Source organism: Rosa chinensis, chromosome 3, assembly GCF_002994745.2.
Source record: "Rosa chinensis cultivar Old Blush chromosome 3, RchiOBHm-V2, whole genome shotgun sequence".
NCBI lineage: Eukaryota > Viridiplantae > Streptophyta > Magnoliopsida > Rosales > Rosaceae > Rosa > Rosa chinensis.
This window is the reverse complement of record NC_037090.1, coordinates 7,728,468-7,747,046: the sequence shown is the minus strand read 5'-3', so window position 1 is coordinate 7,747,046 and position 18,579 is coordinate 7,728,468. Positions and strand designations below refer to the sequence as shown.

Below are 18,579 nucleotides of genomic sequence, written 5' to 3'. Positions count from 1 at the left end.
GAGTGTGAATAGCTCTTGGGGTAGAGTGATCTTCTAGGTTGAGATAGGGTGTACAAGGGGTATCCATTTGGATACAAGGGATTGGGTTGGACATAAACTTGAGCGGTATAATCTTGTACTTGTGTAATTTTCTCATTAATGAAGGTGAAATTCTCCGAGGACGTAGGCAAGGATATTTGCCGAACCTCATTAAATCTTGTTGTCTTATTGGCTTGCTTATTTCTTCTTTCCATATCTACTAATAGTACTTGCGTGGCGGGGGATTAATTTCCTAACACAATGAAAGTTTGGCAACATTCAAAGAACTAGGATGGTTATCTGGTTTGTCATGTATCATGTCATCGTGAGGGGAGCTTTTCTTGTTTCTAGCTTATGTCGTTCTAAAGTAAAATCATGAATGTAAAAAAAGATTAGTAAGAAAATGCATGTTGATCTTTATTTATGTTAACTATATATATAGAGTAAGTTAATGCATCAGTATATCGATTACATTACTTTGGTACTTGAAAATGTAAATTAAGTACTTCATATATGATGTATTTTTTACTTAAGCATCAATAATAGTTATACTACACTTATCGTGACTAGCTTGTTTTGTAAAATTAGTTATTTACACATGGGATCACTCGACTCAATCATATCACATAAAATATCAATGAAGAACAATTTTTTCCATTCGAACCACTTTCAATGATCTGCATGGGATTGAGTATGTCTTTTTTATATTTATTTATTTATTTATAGGCAAAAATATATGTGACTAATGTTAGTACCATTGACAAAATATTCATGATGTTCAACATTGTTATATAAATTAGTTCACATTCTAGTTTTATTGAATAGTATGGAAAGAAAACATGTTTACGACAATGAAAAGCTATAAGGAATATTCAGTTGTAAATATGTTAGCATAAATTTTATCGATGTCCTTGAAATTAGCATAGATGGTAAAGGAAAAAAATTCAAGTTAAGATTAAACTAGATTAAAAATTTGATTCCTTTTATATTTTACGAATATGGCAACCGGGTCATGCAATAACACTAAATTTGGATCGTTGCTGTCTGTCAATATTGCTTTGTATTTTACTTCTTATTTTGTTCAAAATCTGGAGTTTAAATTCAAAGAGCTGCACCCATATTAGTGCATTTGCAATTTTTAGTCCATTATTCACTTCACCCTTCTACTCCATCACATTTACCTATCAATCTGACAGGATAATCATTAATATGTTTTCATAGTGGTTGCACACTATCATAAGTACTTATACCCAAAAATTGCAATACCTATCTTTCCATAGATCACAATAGTTGCCTGCAAATTCAATGCTCTCTATCAAACTAGAGGGAAAATAGAGACAATAGTCAAGGACGTTTTGTTTACGGCAGGTGATAGAATTTATTGAAACCATTAAAAACTCAGCTAACCTATTAGCTTTAGCTAGGGCTAAGCTTTGTCCCCTCATTGTGCTTATAGCAACAACGATGGTAGCGGACTAGCGGTATATATTCTCGGGGACACTTTGCTTCGTAATGGTCGTTCCCAACTCTAAACCACAATGAAAACGTCAAGCACTTGACGACGCTCCTTGCTCCAAAACACCCCCATCACTCCAGATCTCTGCTCCTAATGTTTGCATCGCTTAGGTTTAAACCCATCTTCAAGATATCGAACTAGAGAGAGCTCCAAGAAGCTTACGCTCTGTATATAACAGTGAAATCCATAACTGTACCATCCACAAAAGGACGCTTAGCTAATCGCCACCATCCCCACCACGAGCTTAAACCCTCTTCTCTCTCTCCCTTACCCTTTTGTTCTCGGTTATGTTAAAGCTGGGATGCATCCAAAAGGCATAGCTTCGGCGTAGTTATATTATAAAATTCAGATAGACAGAGAATAATAAAGGTAGAAAGAGGGATTCGATTAGATTACTACTTGGGACTTGGGAGATCGTGTTGGGTTTGAGATTTGAGACCAGCCCTCTAAGGAATCCCAACGCCGCTGTCTCAATCTTTACACCGTTATCTGTTTGGGACATTGCTCCATTCCTTCTCTGCTTAAAGCCTCTTCTTCGTCCTCTTTGATTCTTCATCTATGAAGCATTACATCGAACACCTTGCACGCACTTTCATCATCTCCCCAAGAACCAGAACCAGAACACTTCATGGCTGCTTGTGCTTTGCTGGGTGACAATGGCGACCTTGTCAGCGGCAATGGAAGCAATAACAACAACAACAACAACAACAACAGCCCATTGAACTCCAACAGCCAAGGCAGCAGCGTGGTCGAGCAGCAGAACCCGGTTCGGTCGAAAATGGTGAGGAAGAGAATGGCTTCCGAGATTGAAGTGCAGCCCACCAACAACACCAACCCAATCAGAATTGGCAGCAGCAACAATAACGGTGATAATTATATGAGGGTTTCGCGTAATCGGAGCGTTATGCTAAATCCAAACCCGACCCATGACAAAGTGAATATGGTCTCCAACTACTCCACCACTATGCTCAATCTACCAGTACCATCATCGTCCAACAATTTGACCACGCTCATGACGTCAGGAGGTGGTGGGGTTTTATCAACTGCTTCCGCTTCTTCTTCCCCTCCAAGCTGGGGTCCTATCGATCCCTTGTCGCTCCATCACCCGATTCACCATACCCAGATCGCCGCGACCACTCCTCCTCCCGCCGTCTGCGGCTTTTCGGGGCTCCCTCTCTTCCCACCGGAAAGAACGTCTCCTCCCAATCATACTAGTACCACGCTTTCTACCGTTATGGATCAAGACAGCTCCGCCACGGCCTGGATCGACGGCATCATAAAAGACCTCATCCACAGCTCCACCAACGTCTCCATTCCTCAGCTCATCCAGAACGTCCGAGAGATAATCTTCCCTTGCAATCCCAACCTCGCTTCGCTGCTCGAGTACCGCCTCCGCTCCATATCCGAGCCGCCCCCGCCTCCGATCCCACTCTTCAACAGAAGAAGAGACCAAGGTCCCGGGCTGCAGCTGAATCTCGACTCCAACTCCTCCGGCATAAATGACGTCACTGTTTTCCCGTCTTCAACCACCAGCGGTCACCATGTGATGAACCAGGAGTTGTTTTTGAACTGGGGAGACACCCTATCCCAACAACAGCAGCAACAACCCAACCCTACATCTTCCCCTACTTGTAACGAAAGCAACATCCAGGTTCAACAACACCACATTTCCCAGGTGGTTCACCCACAGCAACAAACACTAGATAAGCAGCAGCAGCAACAACAAAACTCTCCATCCCCGGCCGCCGAGTCTACGCAAACCACCACTGCACCAGCACCGCCATCTACAACAGCCCCAGCCACGCCGTCCCCGGCGGTACTAATGCGAGAGAAGAAAGAAGAGATGCGGCAGCAGAAGCGAGACGAAGAGGGACTGCACCTGCTCACCTTACTCCTCCAATGCGCCGAAGCTGTGTCCGCAGATAACTTTGAGGAAGCAACCAAAATGTTACTCGAGATTTCCGAGCTCTCAACCCCGTTCGGCACCTCCGCGCAGCGCGTGGCGGCCTACTTCTCCGAGGCCATGTCAGCCAGACTAGTCAGCTCCTGTCTCGGATTCTACGCCTCCCTCCCGGTCTCCGCCGCTCCCATCACCCATTCCCAGAAGCTCGTCTCCGCCTTCCAAGTCTTCAACGGAATCAGCCCGTTCGTCAAGTTCTCCCACTTCACGGCCAACCAAGCCATCCAGGAAGCATTCGAAAGAGAAGACCGGGTGCACATAGTAGATCTCGACATAATGCAAGGCCTACAATGGCCGGGGCTGTTCCACATTCTCGCCTCCCGGCCCGGTGGGCCGCCCTACGTCCGCCTCACCGGTCTAGGAACCTCCATGGACGCTCTAGAAGCCACCGGAAAACGCTTAACCGACTTCGCCGACAAGCTAGGGCTTCCGTTCGAGTTCTTTCCCGTGGCGGAGAAGGTAGGCAGTTTGGACCCTGACCGGCTCAACATAAGCAAGAGAGAGGCCGTCGCCGTCCACTGGCTGCAGCATTCTCTTTACGACGTCACCGGCTCCGACGCCAACACGCTCTGGCTTTTGCAGAGGTAACGTCAATCTGACATTTTATATATATACATTGAAAAATCACATCAAAATTGGGTGGCGTTGCATTGCGCTTTTTGGTGTTTTTGATCGTTGTTGCATGCTAAAGTTTCAAGGCTTTAATTAGCTAGCGCTGACTAATTAATAAACAATTAGTTCATGGGTTAATGCTAGATTGGCCTCCATTGTTGTTAATGTAACTTTTGGTTTGTCTCATTTCCTTATAGTAACCAGTCGCTGTATCTTTTTCCTTGCTGCGGCCTATATATATAGCTGTAGCCAATCCCTTTTCTGTTTTACCCTACTGAGTTAAAGTATAGCCAAATAGTAGGCTGTCAAATTGAACATAGTAGAAGAACTTTGTACATTATTGTGGGAGGCTGGGAGCTATTAGTTTCAGTGATTTGATATGATTGATTTGACTACAGATTGGCACCGAAAGTAGTGACGGTAGTGGAGCAGGACTTGAGTCACGCCGGTTCATTTCTAGGGAGGTTTGTGGAGGCCATACACTACTACTCGGCCTTGTTCGACTCTTTGAGTGCAAGCTACGGTGAAGAAAGCGAGGAGAGGCACGTCGTGGAGCAGCAGCTATTGTCGAGGGAGATTCGGAATGTTCTAGCCGTGGGAGGCCCGTCGAGGAGTGGAGAAGTGAAGTTCCATAACTGGAGGGAGAAGTTCCAGCAGAGTGGGTTCAGGGGGATTTCTTTGGCGGGAAATGCAGCGACTCAGGCAACCTTGCTGCTTGGGATGTTCCCTTCTGATGGGTACACACTGGTGGAAGACAATGGGACTCTTAAGCTTGGTTGGAAAGACCTTTGTTTGCTGACTGCTTCGGCTTGGAGACCACCTTATCTTGCTACTACCAACCCCAACCTTCACTACTGAGCTTCTGTTTGAATGTCTTATTTGTAATGCGTTGCCCGGTTTTAATTTTTGTTTAGTTGAAATCCATCTATTAGGAGGTTTTTGGAAGAAAATTCGGTTTCGGGTTTCATCCATGTGTGCTTGGCATTAAGATTAGTTAGGTGTTGAGATAAAGAGCTAAATTACTTACGTAGCAACACAGAACCCTCTTTAATAAGCGGACCGGAGTAGGGGTCGGGACTCGAAAATGGGTAATCACTAATCACTCACTTAAACCAGCATTATTAAGACGAAAAAGTCGGGTTCACAAAGGGATACTTGCCACAGCCTTGAAGAGGTTGGGATTGTAGAGTAGTTGTAACTAATATGAGTGAAAAAGAGAAAATTGACAATGCCCAATTTTGGCAAGGCAAATTGAATTGATTTGTTTCACAGAACTGATACAGTATATAGAGGAAAAAAATAGGGATTTGAAATCACCTAAGATAAACAAAAGCTCAAAAATAAAATACAAGCCCAAAAGTCAAAAGGAAGAATGATTTCTCTGGTAGGCACAAGACTACTCGCTTTCTCAACCGACAGTCAATTATATCACGAATGGTATTTGAATCACATTGGACAAACAAAATTATTTGCTGCACGGCTTTTCCACTAAGCAAAATTTTTCTTCAAATAACTCCCTGGGACTTGGTTGTCCATCAAATCACCTTCGATCCCCAAATCCGGTAACTCCAAGCTTAAGCTGCCATCCTTCTGCTCTTCCAGAAAGAAAAATAAATTTTTAAGGTCCTTTTATTTACCAAAAAATTACAACTATGTGTTTGTGAAACCCAGCGCGGCTATTGCTTCCACAGAATCAAATATGCTTTGGAAGCCTGATAAAAAAATTTAGGCACCCACGGAATAGATATCGACTGGTTAGTGCTTCTCAGTCCCCATGTTCTGGAGAATCTATAGCAGTAAACAAGGGCAATCAGCTCACTATGAATTCACATTGCAGTCAGTTAAGAACTGATCGTCTCGGTTCAGAAATTTCTTCCAGAAAACCTTATATTTTGGGATCCCTAAATCAAGCCAAGGTTTCATCTTTCCGTTGTAGTGCAGCACCGCAGCTTTTATTACTGCAGACATATCTATATTATAGTCATTACCCAGTCCGGAGAGAGCCCACACACCATCAAGAGGATAAATCAAGTCCTTGAAGGTTAGCAAGCTAGCATACAGTGCAACAGCTTCATTTAGTTCCTCTTGCGTGCTCACCTGCCATTAAGATGCGCAAACAAATCAGAAATTTTGAATGGCTCACGAATAATAGGCTAGACAGAATTGCACAGATAAAAGTGAAGAATGGGGTCAAGCATTCACAAGTTTCCCTTTTCAGTTTATTTTCCTATGTTTTATATATGGTTCAATGCAAAGCATCATCAAAACCTCAGGTAACTCAGAATAACTGCTCTGATCATAGATATTAGGACAACTTGCAATGATACTCACCTCATTTACAAACCTTCGGTAAGTTTCAGTGAGATCAAGTTCTCTCCACTTAACCAGATCAATGACATTCAATCCAGACATCCAAGCACATGAGGTTTTATCAAAACTGTTCTCACCAGTGAATCTCTTCATAAGATTACTCAACTTCACAGAGCAGAACTGTACAGCAGCATTAACTTTTCCTTCCATGTTAAGGCTCCAAAGTGTAGACAAGTCCTGCTGTACAACAACATCTTCATCCAAAACCACAACTTTCTCCAAATTCGGGAATATCTCAGGAAGAAGATAGTGTGAATGAGAAAAAATAGATAAGTATTCCGTTCTAGCTTCAGCGCCAATGCCAAAGGAAACACGGAACTCCACAGGCAACGACAGGTATAATTTGCGGCTGTCAAGCTCCTCCAGGTTTAACACCTGAACTATGGCTTCTTTGTAAGTATTTCTAAAGAACCATAGTTTCATCGCAAAGTAATTCTGTTGATCCGTCAGCACATGAAAAACCAGTTTTCCACTTTCCTGAAACATTGCAAATTAGTTATTCAGTGTTTATCACCAGAAAGAAAGCAATTAGCAGTCAAATACATGTGGAAGAATGTCTGAAACATACTTTTGCTTGCATTACAGTTGAGTTGATTACAACTGATAATGCAAGTACATTGGTGGAGAGTATGACATAGTGCTGCAATGCAGGATCATTGAATTTGCTCGCTAGAGACTCCTTATCATAAACAGGATTTCTGAAAAATTCCACAGTCAGTCTCATAGACAAGCAGTGGAGACTCTTTGGCATAGTCTGGACTGCAAGTTGGTAGAGGAAGACACTTTGTTTCATGTGGAAATTAGCTTCATCTGCAGTCATATCAAATATTTGTCTCAGCTTCTTGTCAACATTATGACATTCCACAGGGAAGGTTTTGGCTTTAGCTATCACAGCATGCATCCTCTCAAGCTTCTTCCCAATCCTGATAAAACAATTGGAATTGTGCTTAGTTTGTTGGTAAGTCAGACATATTGGCAATACCCAATATCAGAATAAATTTATGAAAACCAGTATAGAGCCTGCTAAAAAAAAATTTGAAATATCAAACAGCCGTATGACTGAGCAACAACAGAAAATGAATTATGAAATTTTGTGCACTATCTTTACCAGATGGATAAAACATGCAAACTCTGACAGCAGATCTTAAAATATCGATTGCAACAGCCATAGATGTGTAATAGTAGGAATCATTACATGAATATCATTGACGATGATCAGTGGGGAAATATGAAAATTTGCCATGACTTACTGTGATGGAAGATCAGCATCTGTAGTACTTTCACTAAGAACTTTCTCCAGCTCTTGAATGTTTTGTTTCATTTCACCAGAGAACTTGCGTTGAGATGGAAGTTTTGCAATGGTAGGAAAATATGCTCTTGCCACAAATAGTGAATCCTTCAATCTCTTCACCATAGAATCCTTCATTTCTTCTTTATGTTCTTGCCGCCAACGGCAGTAACTCCCAAATTTCAATTCACATGACTTTCCACTTTCATCAATACCACCTTTGGCATAATCAATCATTTCAACTTTTTCATCAACTTTAGAGTTCTGTAACAAAAAATTAAAATTAGTCAAAACAGTAGAGGACAACTATGTGAGAACTAGAAATTGTTAGTGTGTGTGTGTAGAGAGAGAGAGAGAGAGAGATAGAGAGAGAGGGAGAGGGAAATTGATTCATTTGTACATTTTTTAGAGAAGGGGATTGTGGAACGTCCTGAGGCGGGGCTGGAAACCCTGTAAGTATTAAAATAAAATATAAGTTAATATCTATCAAGTGACAATCAAAGAGACCACGGGACAATATTGAGCTATAAACAGACCTTTTCCTCCTTCATTGTTCTGCACGGTAACCTGATTTTTGGTTTTATTTTCAGCTTTGTGTGAGATATTCTTTAGTATTTCCTGATAAAAAGGAATAAAAGGAAGAGAAAACAATTAGGTCACATGACTTTAGATGCGTGCATCACGTCAATTTAAATCACTGAGCTTGTATGTCAACAATAAATATTAGACTGGAAATTTTTTTTTAACTGAATGCCCATCATGCTGTAGAGAATAAATATTGCTAAAATGCTCTTCAAACATTTCGAGGCACAGCATATACTGGAAATTAAAAAATAATTAGAAATTTGTTGCAATCACCCTTAAATGTGAATAGATCAAAGTCAAGGAACTGATTCCTATATCAACACTTAACCCACACCACTGGCACCTCAGTACGTCAGTGCCCCCAACATACAAATGCTTTAATATGGAAGCAACCATGGCAGAAGGGAAAGAGCAGTTAAACTTAAAAAAATCAGAAATGGAGAAATTTAGGTTTGGAATCAAAGGGAGAACTCTTGAACTTGTGTGATAATATAAAAGATACAACAGTCACCACAAAACTTCAATTATTTTCTTTAAATACAGATTAAATGGCAACATTGAACTTATAGATGAATGCATTTCACACATCAACAATATATGCAGCATTTCAGACATCAAACCGATATGTAGAAAAGCAACAGGACCATTACATTTTCCTTAAAGTCATTATAGTAGATGTGTCAGAGAATTAGGTAGCTTTCATATTTTGTTTACACTATGTCCAACAATCCTTCACTGCTTTTCATTCAGCATAAAAATGACAGGAGCACAATCCATGCATCATCTTGAACTGAACCTTGACACTTAACCCCCACCATTTGTTAAGGGATGAGAGGTCACTAGACCCAGCAACCATTGGTTGATTAATTATGTTAAAGGCAGCGAATACCTAAAAGTATAAAACACACAATAAAAACCTGCCAATTCTATAGGACCTGTTACCATGATAAATTCATAGCGACACACAGATGTTTCAGAGCTTAATTTGTATTATAGTTGTAATGCGCCATGGTTTAGAACTTGAGGACTATCCTAACTCAAAGACCATGGTAGATGAGAAAGTTGAAGAATACCACAGGTGCAGGCGCGTACAGCCAAAAATAAACAATATGCATAAATGCCCTTCACTTATCCCGCCTTACTAATCTGAAGCGGATTAACAAATTCCTGGAAATAGTTTCTCGTGCACGAGGCCAACTTAAGAACATGCTACAGAAATTTAACACAAAAATCTGTCTACTTTTATCAATGAAAAGAAACACATATCAGTAAATGTTATCTAGAATCTACTCGATGACTCAACTACAAGCTTATTTCCCATAACTAGTAGAGCATTGTGATCATTAAACGTAATACCAACCAAATGCAAATAGCAGTACCACCAACAACTCGACGATAAAGGCAAACCTATGACCATAAGAGCAATACAAAACAAACCTGAAAAATTGGTGGTGCAAGCTGTTTCACAAGATTCTCTACACGCTTTACATGATCCTCCTGCAAGAAATCAAAGTATCTTTCATCTCTGACACAAAACAACAATCATACAAGCAATGTGTGTGTATCCCTAAGATAATTGAACCAAAAACAGACGGCTAGTATGATACCTCGGCTTGATTAGAATTGGTATTGATGATGATTGGTGTAGTATGCTGGAAACATAAAAACAAATAAAGATCAACACAAACAATGCGGGAATCAGAAATCAAATCCTAACCAAAACAAACCAGAAACTAAGTCCTTACCGTAGGCGAATTAGGCTGCTCCGAACCATATCCTGCACATTGCAAACACAAAAAGCAAAAGGTAACACAAATGAGAGAGAGAGAGAGAGAGAGAGAGAGAGAGAGAGAGAGAGAGAGAGAGAGAGAGATCCAGAAGTAGAGTCACAAAATCGATTTCGAATCAGATCTGATACAAACAGAAGAAAACAGATCTAAGTGAGAGTGAACCGAGCAAGGTGCTTCACTCACCTTGAAAGCCATTGTGAATACCGAGAAGGAAGAGAAGAGGAACGAGCATAGAAAGCAAAACGAGGCCTAAGACTCCTACCACCAAACCTCTCCATCTCTTCTTTCCGGCGTACGCCATCTCTCTCTCTCTCGCTCTCGCCTCCTAATCCGATATCATACCACCGTAAATTTCACCATCCACGGCGACGATTCCAACCGCAATCCTCCGCAATTTCCGCTTCTCCTTCGTCTCTAGCTTCTTCTTCTTCTTCGGGTTCTCAAATGCGGCGAGCCACTCTTGGCCGTGGAATCAAAAACCGACACGCCGTAAAAGGTGTGGTTCTTCTCCGGCACGTATCATTCAGATTCTTCCAGTAGGATTAAGCAGCTCTCTTCTTTCGCTTTGTCTATCTGAGAGTCTGTGTCACTGCGATTCAAATCAGCCTCGGGCATACGGCATTCCCTAAATTGACACAAAGTGTGGATTCTGTAGAAAAAGGTTGGGGCAGAGCTTCACATACTCTTTTTATTCTCACCATCGCCTCTGGTTAAAGGTCAGTAATTATTGCCCCCTCTCTCTCTCTCTCTTTTTTTTTTTTTTTTTTCTGTTGTTAGTTTATTATTATTATTTTTTAAAGTTTTTGAGTCAGATCCACATCACATCTGGGAGGTTGTCAGTTTGTCACTAGTGACTTACGCTCAACCTTTTTTATTTTTTTTTTCTTTTCCTTTTTAATTTAATTTTTTTGTATATTTTTGGTGATACTTTTTCTATTTTAGGGTTCCTCCAGGATGCCCGCCAGAAATAAAATTCTGAATTTTTATTTTCATGGAACTCTTAAATGATAAACCAGTCTCTATCATTCTGTTATTTTCATAATAAATGAGATGGTCTTCTATCATTAAAACCCTATATATGTAGTGGGAGCTTACCTACAATATATTAATGAGATGGTAACTAGAGGGAAAAGACATAAAATGAAAATGTTTTTGTTTTTGAGAAAGCAATGTCAAAATGAGAGAATTTTAGATAAGGAAGACGTGTCACGTAACCAGTACGCCCAACCAAAATCATGATTCATGCAGGGGTTAGTGAGGGATATTTTTGTGTATTTCATTTTAGTAAAACAGAGGTGGTTTCAGGATACAGTTAAGAGACAAAGAAATAAGTTTAGCTGGACGTACCTTTCAAATTTAAATTCATGCAAAGCCGTAGTGTAATGGTAATTCAGTTTTTATTATTATGACGAAAATGATTTGTCATATACGAAGGTCAATAGTACGGAACATTGGATATATGCATTCATATAATAGTTAATTAGTAGTACATGTGAATTTAAGAACGAAGGATTGTCGGTTATCATTAAAATCAATTATAAATGTCCGAATAATCATTGAGTGAGTTTGAGACACATTTAATAGCTCACAATTCCCCATAAGGGGAATGCTGCTCTTTTCTTTCTAATCCCATAAAAAGAATAAGAACATGAGTATGCTTAACGGCACTTGGCTTTTCTTCCTGGAGGGGTTAACGGTACTCAAAGTAGAAAGAAATGGAAAATCTGTTTCTGGTCTTACTAAAACATAGTAAAAATGTGATGCCATCTTTCAGGTCTTACTAAAACTTTTGAGGCACTCTCAAACATTGCAAAAGTAGTAGTATTACATACCTATTTGACAGTTCAAATGTAGAGGCTACATATATTCTTTTCCTATATATATGGATACAGAAAATATCAAAAAATACATGTATGGATACAGAAGGGGCAATTAGAAAAGATGAAATTATGAGGAACTGTGCTGCACCGATTGCTATTTCGGTTCTACTTTCGCAGAAACGGTGTATCCGCCACTGTATTCAAAGGCGCTATTAGTGTCAGTCACATCCTTCTTTGGCAAACCGTCGTTGTATGGATGTTTAGGAGCACTTTTTGAAGAATTAAAGTCAGTGGCAGATGAAGAGGCTGATGTTGAGTTTGTATTCATCCCATCATTCTGTAGAATGGTTTCAACAGCCTTGACAAGATCACTCATTGTTGGACGATCTGCAGCTGATTCTTCAACGCATTGCATGGCCAACTCCAAGAACCTCGCAAAACCTATAAGGGGTCCTGAGTTTCTAATGTTTCGATCTATTAACTCCCCCAACCCATAGTACTCTTCATCATCCTTGTTCATTATCATGCGTACCTCGCGGACAATGTATTTTCCCTTCTCAATCGGTTGCTTTGCAGTTATCAATTCAAGCATAACCACTCCGAAACTGTATACATCACTCTTCTCAGTTAACTGTTGAGTCATGTAGTATTCAGGATCCAGATATCCCTGCAAACAAGTAGCAGCTTGCAATAAGAACTCAGGGATGTGTTACCCGGCTCTGGCTTACTTGAGGCTTATCGTAAATTTAGCAATTCAAATGAATATAATGGAGAAACAATAGAGTAAAAAGAAAAAAAGAAAAAAATTGTTTGGAGTGAAGTGGAGAAAGCATATTACACTTTTATCATCTGTATGTGAATGAAAGCTTCCAACTTGGTGTTTACCAGTCATAATTGATATAATAAGAAATGCTACTGTAAAACCTACCAGTGTGCCTTTGACCTGAGTTGAAACATGTCCTTTTGCACTGTCAGAAACCAGCTTGGACAAGCCAAAATCTGCAACCTTTGCCGTTAAATGTTCATCCAATAGAATATTGGTGGTTTTAATATCTCTATGGATTATAGGAGGGTTTGCAAGCTCATGTAGATATGCTAGTCCTCTTGCTGAGCCAAGAGTGATGCGGAGTCTTCGCTTCCAGTCGAGATGAATGCCAGATCTCCCTACAGCTCATATTTGCACAAAGTCCATCACTACATGATATAAAGGTATTTGTCTATTTTCTATAGTCTATACTATCACTAGGGAATCATGCTTTTATTGGCCTTGGTGGATGTACTACTTGTAAATATACATATGTATAAATTAGCTCATAAAGAAACACGGGTGAACTAGCTGGAAACTAAACAAAGTGATGATTGCTTTCTGTCTTCCATTGTCAACAAGTTATCTCCAGGCATATATTAGAAACCTAGAACTGACCTGACAAGCTTTCCCTAAGTGTTCCATTGGGCATATATTCGTAAACCAGCATCTGTTCTCCTTGTTCAAAACAAAACCCGACAAGACCGACAAGATTTTTGTGATGAACTCGTGAGAGCAATTCAATTTCAGTCTTGAACTCAAGACCACCCTGCATTGATCCTTGCTGAGCTCTTTTGATTGCCACAACTAGTCCATCAGCAAACATGCCCCTGTAAACCTATAGATAACCAACCAAAAAGGAAAAAAAAGGTAAGTCCTACATCAGCAACCTGAAGCAGAATTTTATAGATGTCAATAGAATATTTGAATATTTACCTTGCCGTAGCCGCCGGATCCTATCTCATTATTGTCAGAGAAATTATTGGTGCACTTCTTAAGCTCCTCATAAGAAAACCATCTTGCTCCCTTTAACTGTGGTGCACCCCCACTATCTTTTCCGCTGGGTGCCCAAGAAGCTGAAAGATACAGAAGCGTAATGATATCAGCCAACATAATACTAATATTGTACCTTTGAAACATACTGATGCCAGAATTTCAGTCCAGCCAATTATTATCAAGAACAATGACTGACCAAATGGTCTGCTTAATCCAATGGCTCTTTCTGCACGTTTTTTTTGCCGAATGGCATATATTCCGACTCCCACTAAGCCCAAAACCAGAAAGGTACAACCAATTGCTATCCCAATGACAACACCAGTGCTTACAGATTTCTTATGCGCGGCTGAAACAAGTTGGATTCTCTAGTCAGTTCACTTAATCCTCTAATGACCCAAACATATATATGTAGTAAAAATATGATTCAAATTACCCCGGAAAGTATAAGGAGCTGGAATAAAAATATAGGGACCAAACTCCGCAGGCGGCTTGTAAGTTTGATTGCTCAGATCAAAACCAATCCTCAGAATCTCTGACCTATTAAAATAGGTTCCCATAGATGGAAAGAGTGCCAACTGTATTTGAAGATAGTCATCAATGTTGAAGAAAGGGTTCTCAAGAGCAACTGAACCAGGATTGAGGCCAAGTTTCGACCACAGGCTCATTTCTAGGGAGTGAAACTTATTTGCATCTGATAAATCCCTGAAAGTGGGTGCTCTAAAGTACAGTGTTCCTTCAAACGGATATGCACACTGACAACTCTGAGGGCTGAGCTTCTGATCCTCGGGGCATTTAGCGTTTCCACAACTAATGGTGGTAGAATATACTGTAGTTTGCGGAATCTGACAATAAGGGAGACCAGTGGTTGTGTTGCACACAGGGTTCCCTACAAGTCTGCAATATGGGAAAGTGACAAATAAGAGGGATGGCCTGGTGAATATATAAATCATAGAAGAATCAGGATAACACCCATGAACTGACTTACATTAATGAATTTTTGTACTCATAACCTATAGTGACTTGGGAAATATCATTGTTCTGCAGATCAACAACATTTAGTTGTGCACCGATACTATCACCCAAGTTCAGTGTGTCGTTAAATGCATTATTTTTCAGTTTCCTGTAAAATAGAGAAACATGAGTGGACATTTTCCTAAAATGACAATAAAACTACAGTAATATTTATTTATATATTGACTTACACTTGCTGTAGATCTTGTAGGCTGAAAAGCTTCTCTGGCACAGTACCTTGAAGTGGTCCATATTCTACAACCCTGGGTGCCATAAAATTAGAGAATTTTAACAAAATTTCCACTATCATTTTCAGACTTGCCTTCTTTAAGACTAGTTAAGAGACACAGAGACAGTTTTATGCGACCCGCTATGGACTTACAGAGTGGTGAGTACGGGTAAAGCTGAGAACCAACTTGGTGCTTCTGATGGATCAAATGAGTTGTTACTAAGGTCTCTGAAAAGTAAACCATCATGAGGTATCAGTACATCTTGTCAGAAAACTGAAACTAGAAATGACAGCTTTACACCATCTACTCACAAATAATTGAGGGAGTTCATTCCAGTCAAGTCGGGCAGAGGGCCTGTCAAATTGTTAAGGGCCAAATTTCTGGAAGAGAATATAAAGTCATGTAAAAACTGATTAGTCATAATTAAAACTGTGGTAAGAGAACATCAGAGCATTACAAAATTTATACTTACAATTCATTGACATTTGTAAGGTTGTTAATACTTTTTGGGACTGGTCCCGTCAGAGCATTTCTATCAAGCCGACTGTTGCATATAAGAATTTTTAAGTCCAACAATTGTCATGAAGCAGATACTTATATATGGAAGAGAAATCAGGTGTTTTTACTCACAGAGCCTCAAGAGTCTGAACTTGTCCTATTGTTGATGGAATAGTCCCACTTAATTTGTTTCCATCAAACAACCTGCAATTGAAGAATGAAAGGCAATTAGATGAATAAAAATACTGAAAATATTATTGGATCATGGAATCAACTTACATGTGTATCAGGACCATCTCAATGCTGAATAGATGCAAATAGATGAATATACAGAACAGAAAATGATAGATTGGATCATGGAATCAACTTACACATGTATCAGGACCATCTCAGCGCTGAATAGTGTGGCTGGAATTGAACCTGAAAGCTGGTTCTTGTTGAAATGGCTGCGTGTTCATAAATCAATTTAAAGTTTAAGCAATATGTGTGGCATAATTCCAATTAAAATATACTAAATCACAATGGAGAAAGAGTAGGGAACAGGAAAGATACTCACAAATGTTTAGCTTTCACTAGTTGGTCCAAGCCTGGGGATGTCGCAGATGAAACTGGGATAGGTCCAGTCAACTGATTTTCTGCAAGGTCCAGCCAGTAGAGTTTGGAGAGTTTACCCAAAGAAGCAGGTATTTTACCGGTCAAATTGTTTGTATTCAGAGCCCTAAGAAGCACCAAAGATTTTATTAAGTTGAGAAAAGGATACTCATTTTGGTTTATGTACTAACAGTATGATTATCGTTCCAATTCTTACAAGAAGGTTAGCTCTCCAAGATTTCCCAATTCATCTGGAATACTGCCAGTGAATTTGCAGCCAGCTAGGATCCTAAAAGATAAAAGAGTCATGTATACTTATTCGACAAAATTTTCATTTCATATTCAAATTCAAAGGTGGAAGACCAAATGAAAATTGCTTGCTTATGTGTTCTTACAGAATATTTAACTTTTGCAGCTGCCCTAATTGTGGAGAGAGAGGACCAGTAAGTCCAGGGTTGAATGAAAGGTCCCTGCATTGTTAACATGTTTCAGATTTCTATTAAAAAAGAAAAAAATGATAAAGGATGCGATGCAAATCAAGATCTAGAAACATCAAGATTAACTGATATTGCAAAAGAAACATGTTTTGTGCATATGCTTGGATATTGATTGGGTTGCAGTGGTTCAATTCATTATGTGCTGGAAACATAATGCAGGTACTCTTTTGATACTCACAAGGATGTTAATTCAGTAAATGCCCCAATGTCGCCACTAAGATCCCCTACCAGGCCCATGCCTGATAATCTCCTGCACACAATAAAGGCAGAACAGGTGATATTTACTAATTTGTTCAACAAAGTGACCATTGCATCAAAACATAAAGATAGAACAACACTCACATTGCAGTCACACTGGATTCCTGATTGCAGGTGATTCCTTCCCACCCACAGTAATCACTTGACCGGTCCCAGCTGGGTGGATAATTTCGCCAGACGGCCTTGAAGGATTGAAGCCCAGCAGCTGCTGTACACACGCTTATAAAATCAATCGGCTAGTTTTAAAAAATAAAAGTATATGCACATGTCTAAGATCTTCATATTAAAATCAATGTTTTGCCAAAACTTTTAAGAGCAATCAGCATTAAATGAACTAATAACTAATTCGGAAGCAGAAACATGAAGATATGAACAACAAACAATGATAATCCAGTTTGCAAAAGTCAACGTTTAAAACAGAATCTCCCCTAGTTAGCAACATTACAAACTATACCAACCCCAAATTCCCACTAACATGAAAATATGCAGAACAAACAATGATAAACCAGACCATACCGTCATCGGAGAACACCACTTGAATCCCAGAGCACAAAGCCAGAAACAGCAGCAACCTCACGGTTGCCATGGTGATGGAGCAAGCAAAATCTTTTTTTTGTTCCTTCAATGGAGCAAGCAAAATCTAGTAAAGATGTAAACTTTAGGTATCTGGACGGCTGATCAGCTATCAAGAAGCTTCTGTCAAAACCCCATTTCTAGAAAACACCCAGATGTCAAAAGCACTCAACAAAATAAACGACTCAAGTCTTCCACTTTACCAACCCCCATCAATGTGTACATTTGCAAGCCCCCACTAAATGACCAAACTTGCTTGTTTCTGAGAAAAGGAGGCCTCTTTGGTGAGTTGGGTTTTCAACCCTGTGTAAGAATAAACCTTCAGGCACGCTGAGACAGAAAGATAGAAGCAAGAAAAAGCAAAAAGCTTTGGATTGGCCCTTTTGTGCTTCTTTTAAATGATTAATACTTGTCTTAGAAGCCAAACTTTTAAGCACTAATACCAACCGCAGTCATCATTATTCCCCCTCCCCAAACAACAAAGCGATGTTTTACCGGTTCCTCCGCCCGCCCGCGCAACCCAATAAGACAAAACAGAAACTCCAAACCTCTACAGCAACGACTCTCCAATATTCTCACTGCGGCCAAAACCCAAGCACTCGCAATGCGTCCAAACTAGCACGACCCATTAAACAAGCCCTTCTTATACAACTTGCACCATAAACAAAAGCCATTCAATGGTCACAGTTGGCTTTAGGTGGAGGAGGGTCCCCCCATAAGATTGACATCAAATTCAAGCTTCTGGGTCTGGACCATTTCTCCCAACCATGACTTGATGGATGATTTTGGGGTTCTTCATTATTATTATTTTCGTGAGGAAGTGGATAATGACACGATCCAATGTCTCTGTTACTAAATGCAATGCCTCCCTCTAGTAGAGACTGAGAGGGCCTTTTCCTAAATGTGGCGTCCTTTTCCATCTTTTCTTACGTACGACCCAAGCAAATGTTCACATTGATGAATGTAACCATTTCCAAAAGGAAGAATCCTATTCAAAAATGTCTTCCAATTAAAAAAGAAAAAGAAAATTAGGGTTCTAGGAGCAGAGACCAATTCTAAAAAAGTAAAAAACGGTGACTTTTTGTTTAAGAAAATCAATAGTGCACGAGGTTGTCTAGGGTTGACTAGTCTCAACCGTGTCCTACTACTGCGTAGCTCACA

General features: G+C 39.9%; 3 protein-coding genes across 3 annotated transcripts; 1 reads left to right on the top strand and 2 right to left on the bottom strand.

Moving 5' to 3' along the window:
• The first annotated feature begins 1,352 nt into the window (after positions 1 to 1,352).
• LOC112191704 (protein SCARECROW) lies at positions 1,353 to 5,049 on the top strand. The gene is made up of 2 exons (XM_024331107.2): positions 1,353 to 4,078; positions 4,505 to 5,049. The coding sequence occupies exons 1-2, from the start codon at positions 2,163 to 2,165 to the stop codon at positions 4,962 to 4,964; spliced, it is 2,376 nt and encodes a 791-aa protein (XP_024186875.1). The 5' UTR covers positions 1,353 to 2,162; the 3' UTR covers positions 4,965 to 5,049.
• Positions 5,050 to 5,314: 265 nt separating this feature from the next.
• On the bottom strand, positions 5,315 to 10,846 carry LOC112193219 (probable galacturonosyltransferase 7). Its single transcript, XM_024333291.2, has 10 exons — positions 10,323 to 10,846; positions 10,095 to 10,126; positions 9,957 to 10,001; positions 9,787 to 9,846; positions 8,301 to 8,382; positions 8,165 to 8,214; positions 7,727 to 8,028; positions 7,045 to 7,399; positions 6,438 to 6,953; positions 5,315 to 6,203 (listed from the first exon to the last, which is right to left on the bottom strand). Exons 1-10 carry the CDS (start codon positions 10,438 to 10,440, stop codon positions 5,925 to 5,927), a joined length of 1,839 nt encoding a protein of 612 aa, XP_024189059.1. The 5' UTR covers positions 10,441 to 10,846; the 3' UTR covers positions 5,315 to 5,924.
• Positions 10,847 to 11,886: 1,040 nt separating this feature from the next.
• LOC112192375 (leucine-rich repeat receptor protein kinase HPCA1) lies at positions 11,887 to 18,020 on the bottom strand. Its single transcript, XM_024332073.2, has 19 exons — positions 17,362 to 18,020; positions 16,930 to 17,053; positions 16,766 to 16,837; positions 16,486 to 16,560; positions 16,308 to 16,379; positions 16,056 to 16,217; positions 15,871 to 15,945; positions 15,632 to 15,703; positions 15,474 to 15,545; positions 15,313 to 15,381; positions 15,154 to 15,228; positions 14,963 to 15,034; positions 14,746 to 14,880; positions 14,194 to 14,654; positions 13,957 to 14,106; positions 13,701 to 13,840; positions 13,383 to 13,602; positions 12,888 to 13,123; positions 11,887 to 12,626 (listed from the first exon to the last, which is right to left on the bottom strand). Exons 1-19 carry the CDS (start codon positions 17,429 to 17,431, stop codon positions 12,114 to 12,116), a joined length of 2,865 nt encoding a protein of 954 aa, XP_024187841.1. The 5' UTR covers positions 17,432 to 18,020; the 3' UTR covers positions 11,887 to 12,113.
• Positions 18,021 to 18,579: the final 559 nt, after the last annotated feature.

Excerpts from the sequence above, each read along its gene's own strand:
- LOC112191704 (XM_024331107.2), top strand. The coding sequence starts at position 2,163 with ATGGCTGCTTGTGCTTTGCTGGGTGACAATGGCGACCTTGTCAGCGGC. Across the intron at positions 4,079-4,504 it reads ACGCTCTGGCTTTTGCAGAG|ATTGGCACCGAAAGTAGTGA; the intron begins GTAACGTCAATC and ends ATTTGACTACAG.
- LOC112193219 (XM_024333291.2), bottom strand. The coding sequence starts at position 10,440 with ATGGCGTACGCCGGAAAGAAGAGATGGAGAGGTTTGGTGGTAGGAGTC. Across the intron at positions 10,127-10,322 it reads TATTCACAATGGCTTTCAAG|GATATGGTTCGGAGCAGCCT; the intron begins GTGAGTGAAGCA and ends TGCAATGTGCAG. Across the intron at positions 8,029-8,164 it reads AATCCCCTTCTCTAAAAAAT|AACTCTAAAGTTGATGAAAA; the intron begins GTACAAATGAAT and ends TTTTTGTTACAG.
- LOC112192375 (XM_024332073.2), bottom strand. The coding sequence starts at position 17,431 with ATGGCAACCGTGAGGTTGCTGCTGTTTCTGGCTTTGTGCTCTGGGATT. Across the intron at positions 15,546-15,631 it reads GTTCAGACTCTTGAGGCTCT|TCGGCTTGATAGAAATGCTC; the intron begins GTGAGTAAAAAC and ends TATATGCAACAG. Across the intron at positions 14,107-14,193 it reads AGCTCCTTATACTTTCCGGG|CCGCGCATAAGAAATCTGTA; the intron begins GTAATTTGAATC and ends AACTTGTTTCAG.